The sequence below is a fragment of the Anomalospiza imberbis genome, chromosome 3, assembly GCF_031753505.1.
Source record: "Anomalospiza imberbis isolate Cuckoo-Finch-1a 21T00152 chromosome 3, ASM3175350v1, whole genome shotgun sequence".
In the NCBI taxonomy this organism is placed as follows: domain Eukaryota; kingdom Metazoa; phylum Chordata; class Aves; order Passeriformes; family Viduidae; genus Anomalospiza; species Anomalospiza imberbis.
Window position 1 is genome coordinate 111760213 of NC_089683.1, and position 13514 is coordinate 111773726.

Below are 13514 nucleotides of genomic sequence, written 5' to 3' on the forward strand. Positions count from 1 at the left end.
CCTTTCCCTGGGAAAGCGGCTCCCGGATGGGAACTGCGGCCTGAGTAGGAACTGGGGGAGTCAGGGGGAGCGGCAGAGCCTTTCCCTGGGAAAGCGGCTCCCGGATGGGAACTGCGGCCTGAGTAGGAACTGGGGGAGTCAGGGGGAGCAGGGAGAGCCTTTCCCTGGGAAAGCGGCTCCCGGGTGGGGACTGCGGCCTGAGTAGGAGCTGGGGGAGTCAGGGGGAGCAGGGGGAGCCTTTCCCTGGGAAAGCGGCTCCCGGGTGGGGACTGCGGCCTGAGTAGGAGCTGGGGGAGTCAGGGGGAGCGGCAGAGCCTTTCCCTGGGAAAGCGGCTCCCGGGTGGGAACTGCGGCCTGAGTAGGAACTGGGGGAGTCAGGGGGAGCGGCAGAGCCTTTCCCTGGGAAAGCGGCTCCCGGGTGGGAACTGCGGCCTGAGTAGGAACTGGGGGAGTCAGGGGGAGCGGCAGAGCCTTTCCCTGGGAAAGCGGCTCCCGGGTGGGGACTGGGGTCTGAGTAGGAACTGGGGGAGTCAGGGGGAGCGGCAGAGCCTTTCCCTGGGAAAGCGGCTCCCGGATGGGAACTGCGGCCTGAGTAGGAACTGGGGGAGTCAGGGGGAGCGGCAGAGCCTTTCCCTGGGAAAGCGGCTCCCGGATGGGAACTGCGGCCTGAGTAGGAACTGGGGGAGTCAGGGGGAGCAGGGAGAGCCTTTCCCTGGGAAAGCGGCTCCCGGGTGGGGACTGCGGCCTGAGTAGGAGCTGGGGGAGTCAGGGGGAGCAGGGGGAGCCTTTCCCTGGGAAAGCGGCTCCCGGGTGGGGACTGCGGCCTGAGTAGGAACTGGGGGAGTCAGGGGGAGCGGCAGAGCCTTTCCCTGGGAAAGCGGGCTCCCCGTCCTGCTGCTGGTGCTGCCGGCGGTCCTCTGCCCGATGGGAGTAGAGCCAGCAGGGCCCGTCTGTCCTGGCGTCTCCTGAGTGGGAGCGATCCTTGGACGCATCCAGTATTGGAGGCGATATCCCCATCAGCCGGTGCGTAGCCGCCTCTGGAGTGCAGGCCAGTGCTTGTTCTTAGAGCGGAAACAATTCGATTTGCTCTCCCTGCTTTCTGACAAACGAGCTGTGGCTGAAAGGAAGCAGTAGCCGAATGCTGTGGCACAAGCCATTCATACACAACCCCTGTGGTACTGGGGAGGCTGAATTGAGACTCTCAGAAAGAAAGGGAAAAAAAAGGAAATAGCTCCTTTAAGCCTGCAAAATATGACGGCCTCATTTTATACCCTTTATATTTTTTGCGTTAGCACTTTCAAAACCGTTGCATGCTCGCGTTCACAAATTCCTAGCGAATCACCGGATCAAGGACTGGCAGCTTGTTCGGTCCATCCCTAGGAAGCTCCGTGTGAGTGAGTGCTGCTGGAGCAGAGCAGGTGCGGGGCGGGGGCGGGTTTTGGAATCAAGCTTCTCACCTTCCCGGCAAAGCTTGCTAAAAGCCACTCAACAACCAGGGAGCAGAAATACCTTATTTTTATGTAGCAGTTGCGCAGAGCGTGCATCTACCCCTGTTAACGCACACGGACGGGCACGGCCTGGCATGTGCAAGCTGCAATCTCACTGCGCCAGCAGGAGCATCCCACGAGCAAATCCGGCTCCAGAGGGGCAGAAGGCATTGAAATGCCACACGGCCCCCGACTCCTTGTTTTGCGACCTGCTCCGCAAAGCCAGCGTGCAAGCCTCTGTGCCACTGATGTGCCCCGTCCCCGCAGCTGCGAAACTCCGTACGGCAGCATTTGCTGCGTGACCCGGCCCGGGGGAAGGCGCTCGGCGGCGGTGCCGCCCGGGGCAGCTCCAGCGGGAACGGGAACCGGGGCCGGTGAGCGGGAAAGCGGGATGGGGAACGGGGGGGGCCCGCGGCTCCCAGCTGGGCTGTGCGGGCTCTTCCTGCCGGGAAGGCATTCCCGGGGAACAAAGCGCTCCCGAAGCGCGCTGCTGCCGTCGCTCTGCGGCCCCGCTCGCGGGGAGTGCTGGGCTGGGAATGCTGGACGGGGGGAAAGCGTGGAACTGCACTTGCTGGTGCTCCAGCGGAGGGGATGAGGAGAGAGCCGCGTGGATAACGCTTATCCACAGGCGGTGGAAGGGCTCGGGCACCCGTGATGCGCCAGGGCACAAAACAAAGGCGCTGAACTTCTACCTCCGAGGTTTTGGAAGAAGGCAGAGCAATAGATGGAGCGTTGGATGCAACGGGAAAGCGGAAGCGTTAAGGTTACCACAGCAGTGGGGTTTGAGGCGTTGCTGTGCGCCTTTGGAAACAAGTGGACTCCGTGGGGAATTACAGAAGTGCAGCTTTATGCAAACCACTTGTGTGAATGTCTGCTTAAAAAAAAAAAATAAAGGCAAATTTTGCTAAAGACAAATCTTTACACGGAGACAAACCTAGTTCTGACATGAAGAGCAAAGCAAAAAGATTGACTGCATCTGCTGATTGATCTGGTTGTTTTCTAGGTCCTGGATGTAGGAAATATGAATGACTGGCAGAGAAAAAGCCCTCTAGATTGGGAAACATACGTGAACAAATTGGTGAAAGTTGTTGCAGTTGAGAAACATGAATATGAAGGATGGGTTTTAACAGTTGACCCAGTTTCTGCCACGTAAGTACCAAAGCTTTTATGAAAAGCAAGATTTTTAGGAGGGGAAAAGATTCCAAGGCTGAAGCAAACTTATTTGGAGCAAAAATGGCATATTATCGTGTTAAATTGCAGCTTCTGCTGGTGGCTGCAGCCTCCTTATCTTCTGGTTTGTACTTGCTGTGCACCTCATCTCTGGCTAAGAATGGGAAATTAAAAAGTCCTTGATTTAGAATAAGCACTGCTTAGCAACAACCAAAATATCAGTGTGCTAGGAATGTTATTCTCACTGTAAATTCAAAACTCAGCACTGTGCCAGCTTGTAGGAGAATTGCTAAAAAATCAGCTCTCTACCAGCTGAAAGCTTGTGTTCAAGGTGAAGGTTCACAGCTTGCAGCCAAGGCTTCAGCAGACCCAGCTACTCATGCTAAGCAAGCAAAGCTAAGTGAACAGCATGTTAAATCACACAGTATTATAATTCCAAGTGACTTAGTCTTATTTAAAATTTACATATTAAGCTATACTATTAGCTCTCAGCAATCCGTGTGCTAAAGATTGCTTTTGGTAATACACCAAACCCTGCTTTACGAAGAGTGCTGGAGTGCTTGCAGTGCTTTAGGTGTTGAAATCCTTAGCCTTTGTCCAGAGTTCTTGCATTGATGCCTGGCTTTCCACTCCAGCCAGACACCCAGGAAGGTGTCGAGGCCTCTTTGGAGAGCAAGCAGGGAAAATCAGAGGCAATGGACAGAAAGTGGTACCACACATTTCTGGTATCCCAAGTGAATATCTTGAAAACAGGGTTTGAAAGGCAAAATGCACCAGGGAATGGGCAGAAATTTGTCTCCTTGCTGCCAGAGCTCTTTCATACCTTATTGGATGTGAGCTTGTCCCACATGAACACAGGCTGGAGGCTGAAAACTAAACCATTCAGCTTCTGATGTGTTTCAGAAGAATTGGTTGTTGCTTCAGCTCTGAAGTAGCTCCAATAATCTCCTGAAGTTTCCTATCATTTTGGTAAGGAAGGTGCATGCAGCTGTGAGTGATTCTGGTGATGGTCCAGGCTGAAATCAAGGCATCTCTCACTGGACACATCCCAAAAAGTCATTATTTCCACTAATGGTGGCAATAATAGGCCAGTGAAGTGCTGGCATCAAGTTCTGGAATTTTGCTTCCCACAAGAGGAATAAAATGCTTGCTGATGCTGTTTATTGAGATATGAGGGAGAGATCCTAGAAATATAACCAGCTGCCTTCCTGCTTGCATTTTAGGACTTCTGGGATGTAAGTGCCCTTGGGAAAACACTAGGCTTCTACAATGTGAGCCTGAGCCTTCTGTAGTGTGTTCTGTTGTATTTTCATTTCATAAACTGGCTACAGTCAGAAAAAAAAGTATTCTTTTGGCAATGATCAATAAATATGACTTTTTTCATTAAAAGGTTCTGGCGTTGTTAGCTGCCTTCAGCATTCAAAGTGCTGTATGTATGAAGGTATCACTGTTTCTGAATGTTGAAATGTTTTAGGTTCTTCAGCAGTGTTGAGAAATCTGCACAAAAATATTTAGATTTCCAGACTTACGTTTATTTTTTCGAAGCAAAGTGTACATTAATATTCTGCTTGATAGTGTCTAGAGTAGTTTCAAATTCAAGACCAGCAATTCCCTGCAGAGCCCCACATTTTTAGTATTTTAAGGGCACAGCAGCTTGCTTTTGAAAGGAAAATGCTGGGTGCTGGGTATTGCCTAAATACCTGGGTTAGGCTGATGCTAATGAGCTCTTATCTCCAAAACCTTGGAGGCTGCTTCTCAGTCTTCAGTTAAGAACAGGAACTTACACGATCTTCTTTCCTGGACAGCATTGTCCTCGCAACATTCCCAGAGAACGAGAAAGGATCCATATCATTCGTCATGGGCCACGCCGTCCAAGAGGTCGAGATCCTGCAGGAAGGGGACAGCGACATGAAGCAGCGCCTCGCTCGCATCCTTGCGCCCGAGGAAAGCCAAGCCTACAGCGCGGAGGAGCTGGAGAAGAGGAAGAACGCCTTGAAGACGTGGCTGGAGACAAACCACATCCCCGTGGGCGAGCAGGGGGAGCGGGGCAGGACGCTGAGCGTGGCGGGCGTGCTGACCATCGAGCCCCCGTACGGCCCCGAGCAGTGCAGCAGCGCCAACGAGATCATCCTGGCCCGCGTGCAGGGCCTGCTGCAGGGCTACCTGCAGCAGCAGCGCTGAGGCTGCTGCTGGAGCCTTCGTCTCCAGGAGCCCTCCTGTTTTAGGAACTCTCCCGGGTGTCAGTGTTCACTGTTTGCAGAAAAAAGCTGCGTTTTGGGTATTTCTGTCTTGTTTTTTGGTTTTTTTTAATGTAAAGGAAGGAATAAAACGAGTATAAACTCAAAGCACAGGCATTTTTTCATGTGGTATTTTTATTAGAAGCAAGCTGTTGTACTAAGCTGATTTATCAGTTTAATTTCTCAGGTTAGGGTTCTTGTAACGGTATTGTAAAAGATGATATATAATACATTTAAACTGTTTTCCCTTTAAAACTAGTTTAATTATCTAGTGCTGGAGGCATGTTTATTTGAAATGCTTAGCAGATTCTTCTTTTTATTTTTTTTATGATACCTGGACTTCCCAAACCAAATTAAAAAAAAAAAGAAAGAAAACAGTAAGCTCTTTTGTTGTTTTCATTGCTGTTCGTTTGTTTTTCCCATTACTGTTCTCCTAGTTTAGAACACAAATTACAATGCGCGTCTGAGTTTGTAAAATTATTAGGGAAGGTTAGCAGGCAAACAGCAGGTTTTAAAACTTATCTGTATTTGTTGTTTTAGAGCAGCAGTGCTTGGGAAACCAGTGTTCTGTAAAATTCAGTGTTGCAATTCAGTAAGTTTGTGTTTCTTAATGCTTTGTTTCTAGTTTATGCCAGTACATGATGCAGGAATCATTATGTGATTATTCCTGAGATTATTAATGCAGTGAGTGTAATAAACGCCAATCACTTGGTTTTTCAAATTTATAAAGGTTTAATAAAAATAAAATGGAAAAAAATTAATACAAGTATAGTAATAAAGATTAAACAGTTAGAGTTAGGACAATTAAAGAGACAATAACAGCAAAAAGTTACAGCCCGGGCTGGGTACCTCTCTCTGGACAAAAGTGAGCCAGGAGAAGGACCCCGATAAAAGAGAATTCCCTCCTTAAGAGGGGTAACCTGTTGCATACACAAATCACTTCATGAATATGCATGTTTTTTATTTAAAACAAGAAATTCGTCCGGTACTTGTTGAGGAATTCCTGTTAATCCCAGGCGCATTGAAGTCTAAGTCGAGTTTGGAGAAGTTCGGTTTTTTGTTGATAAGGGAAGCCATAAATTCCTCTCCTCTGGAAGATTTAGGGGTTTCTGTAATTGTTATCTCTGTGTGAAGAATTTCTTGATTATCTTCTCCTTCTCTTGAGCAAAAAGAATACCACACACACACATATTTTCTATTTTAACTACTAAAGCTTAATTTCAATTACAAAACTACATTTACTATATTATTAAAATGTTTCTACAGCACTTCTAATCAATATAGCGTAATACATATAGTATTCAATTTAATATTTGCGAAAAGCCAATCATAAAATATGCATTTTTCACAGTGAGGAACATTTAGAACCCTCATTTATCTCAGTGTATTTGTTCTGCCTTATTAAGAGGTAAGCACATCGGTGTGCTCAAATGCAGCTGGAAAGTCTGCCTTGTTCTTAAAAGGCTCTCTTCATTCTGCTGGCATTTACCCACAATTACTTTTCATCTGCCAGGTTTGTGTTGATCTTTTTCTTAAAAAATGTCTGCTGCACATCCACTACCGCGTGTGTCTCCCTGGAAAGGTTGGGACATGCCAACACACAACAGCTGCATGTCAGATTCGAGGGGATAAACCAGGGCCTGGACTCCCAAGGCTGCTTGGGATGGACGCGAGGGGTGAGCCACCTCAGGAGATCTGCAGCAACTCGGGCATGCCTTGTTCCAGGGAAGGCACCGCTCCTGCCCGTGGAATGAGGACCACAGCGTCGGCTCCTCCCGCGGCAGCGCAGGAAGACCACGACGGGTCACGCGTGAGGGCTGCAAAACGCACTTAGCGGCTCCCTCCTCGTCCGCTCCCTCGGAGCCGGACAGGAGCTCTCGCTGGGGGCTGGCGGGGCGGTGGTGTGCCGGGGAGGAGCCCGGTGGTGTGCCCGGGAGGAGCCCGGCGCCGGCCGCGTCCCCTCGCGTCCCCTCACATCCCCTCGCGTCCCCTCACGCCCCCTCAGGCCCGCCGGGCCGCCATGGCGGCCGAGCGGGAGCCGCCGCAGGCGGGCCCCGCCCCGGCCCGCCCCCCGCGCGGCGCGCAGGCGCGGCGGCTGCTCCTCTATATAAGGGTCGCGCCTGGCCGCGCTCGCCCTGTCATCGGGAGGATGTCGCGATACGGGCGATACGGTGCGGACGGCGGGGAGCCTGGGGACTCTGGGACTCGCGTGGGGGCTTCTGCTGTGGGCAGGGGGATGAGGGGAAAGGTGGCGGGAACGGCGGCGTTCGTGCCGCTCCGGCGGTGGGAGGAGGCGATCGTGCCCTCAGGCGGCCGCTGGGAGGGACGGGGATGGCGGGGAGGGGGCGCCCGCCGCGGCCGCGGGTGTGAGGAGGGCGGGCGCGGCCCGGCGGGAGCGCTCTAAGATGGACGCGGCGCCAAAGATGGCGGCGGCGAGGGAGCGGGGGAGGGGCGGCCGCGTGCCCGGCGCTGACATGGCGGCCGCTTGTCCCCTCAGAGACCAAGGTGTACGTGGGGAACCTGGGCACGGGCGCCGGCAAAGGCGAGCTGGAGAGAGCCTTCAGCTACTACGGACCGCTGAGAACCGTGTGGATCGCCAGGAACCCGCCGGGGTTCGCCTTCGTGGAGTTCGAAGACCCCCGGGATGCTGAAGACGCTGTTCTTGGCCTCGACGGGAAGTACGTGCTTGTCTGGAGCTGCTGTGAGGGCCGCAGCCCTCGATCTCCCTGTGCCACACCAGTCGTGGAGTTCTCGTGTTCGCTGCTCGAGCGCATCAGAGGAGACGATTCCTTTGGCTAATAGCTGCTGTGTCTTACAGGATAATATGCGGCTCCAGGGTCCGAGTGGAAGTATCCACGGGGATGCCGCGCCGCTCCCGCTACGACCGGCCCCCAGCCCGGCGCCCCTTCGACCCCAACGACAGATGCTACGAGTGTGGTGAGAAAGGCCACTATGCCTATGACTGTCACCGCTATAGCCGGCGAAGGAGGAGCAGGTACGTGCGGGGCCGGGGCGGCCGCGTTGCTTCGCCAGCTCGCTTTTGTGTAGTTCTTGTTAGCAAAGAACACGGTGTTACACCAGTTTTAACTCTAATTGTCGTAAGTCAACAGGTGTAAATCACAATCCTTTTTTTTTTTTTTTGCTAATACATATAAAATGTTATTATCTTAATAATCAACCTGGTCAAAACCTTTCAGGTTTCTTCGTTTGAGTCAGTCGCCTTGATTCAGAATGTCACGAGCCTTAAGATTTCATGCTGAGGCGCCTTGCAAATCCGACACTTAAGATCCTCCTAGACCTTGAGGTGATCAGCATAAGAGGCCAGATCCCCTCGAGCCATCTACACGTAGCTTCACCTTATTCTTTAAGGGCAGAAAATTTGAGACGGTGACCGCCGTAACAGTAAATTTGGCTTTCAATTGGGGCCCCCCTCCGGTTTAGAAAGAGGAACACCAGATTGACCACATTCCCACCTAGAAAAATCTTCTTGCGTCAATCAAGCCTCACCCTGGCTCATTGGGCTGTCAGTTTGATCGTCGTTAGATTGAAGAGAACACCTACCTAGATGCAGCGCTCGCCTATAGATACTTCTAGATCGTCTAGATCTGCTAGACCTTGGGCCAAAGAGGGTCGACCTGCAAACTTGCAAGGTTTATTTTAAATACGCATTACAGTGTTTTCTATTCTAATGTAATTCTGCAATGTAATTCAGCTTTTAACATTTTTCTAGGTAGTAAAAATGCTCAAGACAAGTAGGCCCAGACATTTTTCCAACTGACAGATGCTAGTGGTGTGTTTTTGTTGTTTTGTTTGGTTTTTGGTTTTTGGTTTTTCTTTTTTGTTTTATTTTTAAATCCTCTTTTTAGTTGTCTGAAAAAAGTTTTGACTTCAGCAGGGCCTCACACGTGCGGGTTGCTGCAGCTGTCTGCTGATACCTGTTTTTTCTAACCTAAACCCAGGTCCCGGTCCAGATCCCGCTCGAGGTCCCGAGGAAGAAGGTATTCCCGGTCACGCAGCCGCAGCCGTGGTAGGAGGTAGGGCTCTGCCTTCTGTGTTTTCATTCCCACTCCATCCTCTGCGGGCCCCTCGTGCTTTTTGTGTTGCTGTTGTGAAAAGTACCTTGCAGTGATGGGTTGGTTTTCGCTGTGTTTCGTAGATCCAGGTCGGCTTCCTACCGCAGGTCCCGGTCGATGTCTCCTCGTAGATACAGATCATTCTCGCCCCGCAGGTCCCGCTCCGGGTCTCTAAGAAGGTCAAGGTACGTGGCTGCTATTAAACCCCCAGCATTGTTGAAGGACACGCTGAAACGTCAAGTATCTACCTATAGCATTTCTAATGTAATCAGTAAGTTTGTTTGGCTGTCCACAGCGTGGTAGGAGCCTTTGTGGTGTTACGTGCGTAAGAGCTACTCTGAGTACTTTGTTTAAATTATAAGCATATAATTTTGGAACTGCTGTTTCTGAGATGTTATTTTCTTTCTAACATTGTACCAAAGTTACAGCCTTGCTCCATGGTTAAGGTTTCCAAATTCAGCTTGTAGTGTACAGGCTTGTAATTGCTTAGTCCTGTAAGACAGTGGGATTAATTTTATACCTGTATGGCGATACTGACCAAAGGTGCTACAGCCTTCTAATAATAAAAATTACTTCTGCCAAAACAACAGATCAGTAAGGTTCTCAGTCTTGTGGGACGTTTCCAATGACTGGTTTCTGTCTCACCTGTGTGAATCATGTGGCAATAGAGCTTCCGTTGTTCTTTTTGCAGATCTAGGTCCAGGTCACGCTCCAGGTCCCGGTCTGTTGTATGGCCTCGAAGCAGGTGAGACACTCGTTTGAATTCAAACCAGTAATGGTTTTGGTGTGTTGTTTGGTTGTGGTGGTGTGTTTCTTTTTACTTTTTTTTTCTTCCCTGGGGGAGTTTGTCTGGAAGCACTTAAAAGGCTGTCCAGCAGAGCAATATTTGTACTTAATAATTTATGCCTTTTCACAGACAGAAGTAGTGGTGTACAATTTAAGGTCTGTGGAGAGATATTTTAAAAACAAGTTAATTCCTAGGCATGTAATAAATTGAGGATGGTTTTGTGTGCTGTTATGCTGTCTACTTAGCAGTGGAAGAGATGTTCATGCTGAGTACCAGTTCTGGATGGTTGTGAGCATTCCCATCTTCAGTAACTGTAATCCAGTAAAAAGCTACACGAGGGGGGAAATGGGACAGTCAGTGGCTCAGGATAGTGACCAGGAAGGCTTCAAAGCAGTGGCACTTAACATTTTGTTTAACATGAGCCAGCAGTGCCTTTGGAGTATTTCTGTGTGTTAACAGACCAGGTAAAGGTGCATTTTGATTACCCTTCAAAAACAGTTCTGAGGAGAAATAAAGTAAGCGTGTTGAATGGAGCGTTCTGATGTCGAGTGACAGCTTGAATTCTGACACTCTAGGAGGACAATTTTAAGTAAAGCAAATACTTGAGTTGATAAAGTAACATAATAAATGTGGTAGGAAAGTTTCACTGTTCAAGTAGATTTTAATTCCTGAGATAAATTTTGGTGCAAAATCTGTATTACGTTTGAATAAAATTGCCACTGGGAACTTGAGCTGAAGAATACACCAGCTCTTCAGCGCACACACGTACTTGTGGCTGATTCCAGGCTCTTAATGCGCTGTTAAAATACTTCTAAGATGACACTTGAAATTATTCTTCCCTTTCTAGAAGGGATGCTTGCAGGTAGGAGGGAAGTGTGGGAGTCTGGTCTGGTGTTTTGTGGAACTGGCAGCTGAAGCTTTGCTGGGGAGCTTCCTGCGCTTGCACTTGTGCCTTCTGATGAGTGGGGTCTCTGCAGTCAGAGAGCGGAAGGATTCCTTGGAAGGCCCTGGGGAAGGCCTGCAGCACCAGAGCCTTCCCTCTGTGGCTGGTGCTGCTGCGTGGGGTGAATTTGCTGTTGCTGGTGTAGCTAACTCTCCGTGTGTTTGCATGCCCACTGGCTGCTTTGCTGAGCTTTATTTTTCTCCTGTTGTAGGTCTGAGTCTCATGGTAGATCTAAATCTGGCTTACCTGCTAAAAGGTGAGCGTTCAAATACAAGTACCACTCAGTTGCTTTTTGTTTTGGTTGGTGGGGTTTTTTGTGGGGTTCTTTGTTTTTTTCCCTCATTATTCAAAATCTCTGTTTGGACTGGTATTCAGTTGCAGGGTTGGTTTTTTACTTATCATACTGGTTTCAAAAACATTTTTCATACATCATGGGGTTTTTTGAACAGCTGATTATTTTTTTTGTGGGACAGTAGGCAGTTCTTCCAGGATTTTGCATACATTATTTATAAAAAAATACTTCTGACAGGAATTGGGGCATGTTTTCTCCTACCTTTGTTCTTAAGTGTCTGTAGTTCTCCCTGTCCCTAACTCTGCTTGATTCACTGCTCCTGCTTTGCAGGGTTAACTGTGATTTACAGCAGCTTTGAAGCTGTGTGTTGCTCTTTTTCCGAGGGCTCCAGCTTCCAGCATTTTTCCTTCTCACCTGCAGCTTCTTGCTTAAAGTACCTGGGTACACTTGACACCAGCAGTGTCAGTGCATTTAACAACATCAAATTGTTCTGGTTTCAAATGGTCAGAAGTGGGCACTGAGAGCACCCAGGTGTACCAGCCACACTGATTGTTTGTTTGTTTGTTTGTTTTTAAACAGCCGCTCAAAGTCCAGATCACCATCTCCAAAGAGAAGGTAGGAATGTCTTAAAACTGGAGTCTGTCCTGTGGTTCAATAGCACTTGAGCTGGAGCTAGAGAAATTAACTTGGGCAAGGATAAAAGCTCAAGATATTTACTTGCCTAAATCTGAACTATGAGAAGATGAACTGTTCAGAGGCGTTTCCTGCTGCTGGCAGTCAGAATGTCATGGCATAGCTAAGGAATAAGAGTAGCTGCTAAGGAAACCTTTAATGAAATGTTTCTGAGGAATTTAGAATCTAGGGAACAAGTGAGTAATGTAAGCTGTGGAGCAAGCCAGTGAAGTGGTGTAGGATTCAATTCCTGCTGGTGCCTCCTGCAGGCTCAGGAGTTGCACAGCTGCTAAGCTGTGCCGTGCTCCAGGAAGGAAGATTTCCTGTGTTACCAGAAAGAAGTAGGTGCTGGAATTGAGGTTTCTGAGCAGGCTTGATGTCTCAGCTCTCTTAATTAGTCTTCAGCTTTCAAGCTTAAAGCAGTTTTCAAGTTGAAGTGTAAAATACAAGACTTCTTTCATTATTTGAGAACTGTAAATTAAAATAGGGGCAGAACTCCTGGGGTAGCATGCAGTTTCTGTTGGTTTTGCTGTAGGAGTTGTTCTTAATGGTTTGTTGTCTTTTTTTTTCCTTTCAGTCACTCACCATCAGGAAGCCCCTGAAGGAATGAAAATCCTAAAAGAATGGGTTCAGATTTAAGAAGTTTAGTAAAAAAAATTATTTTGTTTACATTATAAGGGATTTTGTGATGTAAGGGCTTAGTCCTAGAAGGCAGTTTCTATTGACTAGCAATTGGCATGAATCTCTATCTTGTAAAAGTCTTGTTAGCAGACTAATACAAAACTCTTCTGTTGTGTTTGTGTTCTGTGATCTGAAAATGTTGGGCTTTTTTTTTTTTATTGGTGCATTGAAATAAACTGCATTTCTAACTAAGAAATCAATTGTGATATCCCTGCTGTTCGTAGCTGGGATGGGGAAGCAGGCAGTGTGCCCCTGGGCTGAAAAACAGGAAACAGGTTGTGGCAGGCACACGTGTGCCTTCTGCATCCCTAAGCAGCACCAGCTAGAGGAAAAGGTACCAGTGCCAGGTGTCTCGTGTGTGTTACACTGTCTGTGTCTGGATACCTTTTTTTAGGAATTCCGAGGGGTTTTGTGGAGATCACAGGTCCTAAGGACAACCTGCAGGTTGTGGGGAATTGAGAGCTCAAGTTCCTCCTGGCTGCCTGGTTCCATCCTGGCAGTGAAGCGTAGCCAGGGAAGGGCCTTGCTGCTGTGCTGATCTGTGGTTGCTTTGGGAAACCAGACAACTCCATCTCACCGTAGATGGGTTACTGAATTAATAAAGCAGTGAAGGATTTTTGCCAATTTGCTTTATCTTTGCAGCTGATAATGGCTGTTACCAGAATAGCAAGGACATTTTGGAGTACCAGGTAATTTTAGGAATGGTAGGAAGGGCAGCATGCTGCTTTCCTGGAGTGGCTGAACACCTGCCTGCCCAAAGGAAGTGGGGAATAAATTCCTCACTTTGCTGTGCCTGTGTGTGGCTTTTGCTTTTGTTTTATTAAACTGGGTCCCAGCCTGTGAATGTCTCACATCCCATCCTCCTCCCAGTGCCAGCTCATGGAGGAGGGAGTGGAGCCAGCTGGGGCTAATCCATCCCAGCAGAGCTGCAGTGGCCATTCTCTGCACAGGGATGTTAGTCTTGATACTCCTGTCGTCTTCCTCACAGGAGGGTGTGTTGGTGTGAAACTCCTACAAACAATTCGAGTGTATTTTTTTGAAAAAAACAAACTTCTCCAAACACTGTCCCTCCCTCCCCTCACATTCCTCAGGCTGAAGGTCACAGATCAGACTGGTGCTGGAGGCAGTGTTCAGTCTGGTGACTGTGAAAGGTGACAGCCCAGTCCTGTCAC

At 48.9% G+C, this 13514-nt stretch overlaps 2 protein-coding genes and 1 long non-coding RNA gene across 7 annotated transcripts; 2 read left to right on the top strand and 1 right to left on the bottom strand.

Moving 5' to 3' along the window:
* The first annotated feature begins 847 nt into the window (after positions 1 to 847).
* Positions 848 to 5002, top strand: GEMIN6 (gem nuclear organelle associated protein 6). Of its 4 annotated transcripts, none has more exons than XM_068186502.1 (3): positions 848 to 1023; positions 2491 to 2636; positions 4463 to 5002. In XM_068186502.1, the coding sequence occupies exons 2-3, from the start codon at positions 2509 to 2511 to the stop codon at positions 4836 to 4838; spliced, it is 504 nt and encodes a 167-aa protein (XP_068042603.1). In that variant the 5' UTR covers positions 848 to 1023; positions 2491 to 2508; the 3' UTR covers positions 4839 to 5002. The 4 variants fall into 4 exon arrangements, with proteins under 4 accessions (XP_068042603.1, XP_068042604.1, XP_068042605.1 ...); XM_068186503.1 differs by lacking the exon at positions 848 to 1023 and adding an exon at positions 1715 to 1861; XM_068186504.1 differs by lacking the exon at positions 848 to 1023 and adding an exon at positions 2107 to 2186.
* Positions 3227 to 4487, bottom strand: LOC137471876 (uncharacterized). Its single transcript, XR_010997908.1, has 2 exons — positions 4358 to 4487; positions 3227 to 3694 (listed from the first exon to the last, which is right to left on the bottom strand). It is a non-coding gene; the product is annotated as an uncharacterized lncRNA (long non-coding RNA).
* Positions 5003 to 6899: 1897 nt separating the features above from the next.
* LOC137471872 (serine/arginine-rich splicing factor 7-like) lies at positions 6900 to 13375 on the top strand. Of its 2 annotated transcripts, XM_068186496.1 has the most exons (9): positions 6900 to 7065; positions 7392 to 7572; positions 7713 to 7889; positions 8854 to 8928; positions 9051 to 9152; positions 9659 to 9712; positions 10909 to 10953; positions 11569 to 11604; positions 12239 to 13375. In XM_068186496.1, exons 1-9 carry the CDS (start codon positions 6915 to 6917, stop codon positions 12261 to 12263), a joined length of 846 nt encoding a protein of 281 aa, XP_068042597.1. In that variant the 5' UTR covers positions 6900 to 6914; the 3' UTR covers positions 12264 to 13375. The 2 variants fall into 2 exon arrangements, with proteins under 2 accessions (XP_068042597.1, XP_068042598.1); XM_068186497.1 differs by lacking the exon at positions 10909 to 10953.
* The last annotated feature ends 139 nt before the right edge of the window (positions 13376 to 13514 follow it).

Coding starts and splice junctions, on each gene's coding strand:
- GEMIN6 (XM_068186501.1), top strand. Junction 2,637..4,462: donor GTTGACCCAGTTTCTGCCAC/GTAAGTACCAAA, acceptor TTTCCTGGACAG/CATTGTCCTCGCAACATTCC.
- LOC137471872 (XM_068186496.1), top strand. CDS start 6,915: ATGGCGGCCGAGCGGGAGCCGCCGCAGGCGGGCCCCGCCCCGGCCCGC. Junction 7,890..8,853: donor AGCCGGCGAAGGAGGAGCAG/GTACGTGCGGGG, acceptor ACCTAAACCCAG/GTCCCGGTCCAGATCCCGCT. Junction 10,954..11,568: donor TCTGGCTTACCTGCTAAAAG/GTGAGCGTTCAA, acceptor GTTTTTAAACAG/CCGCTCAAAGTCCAGATCAC.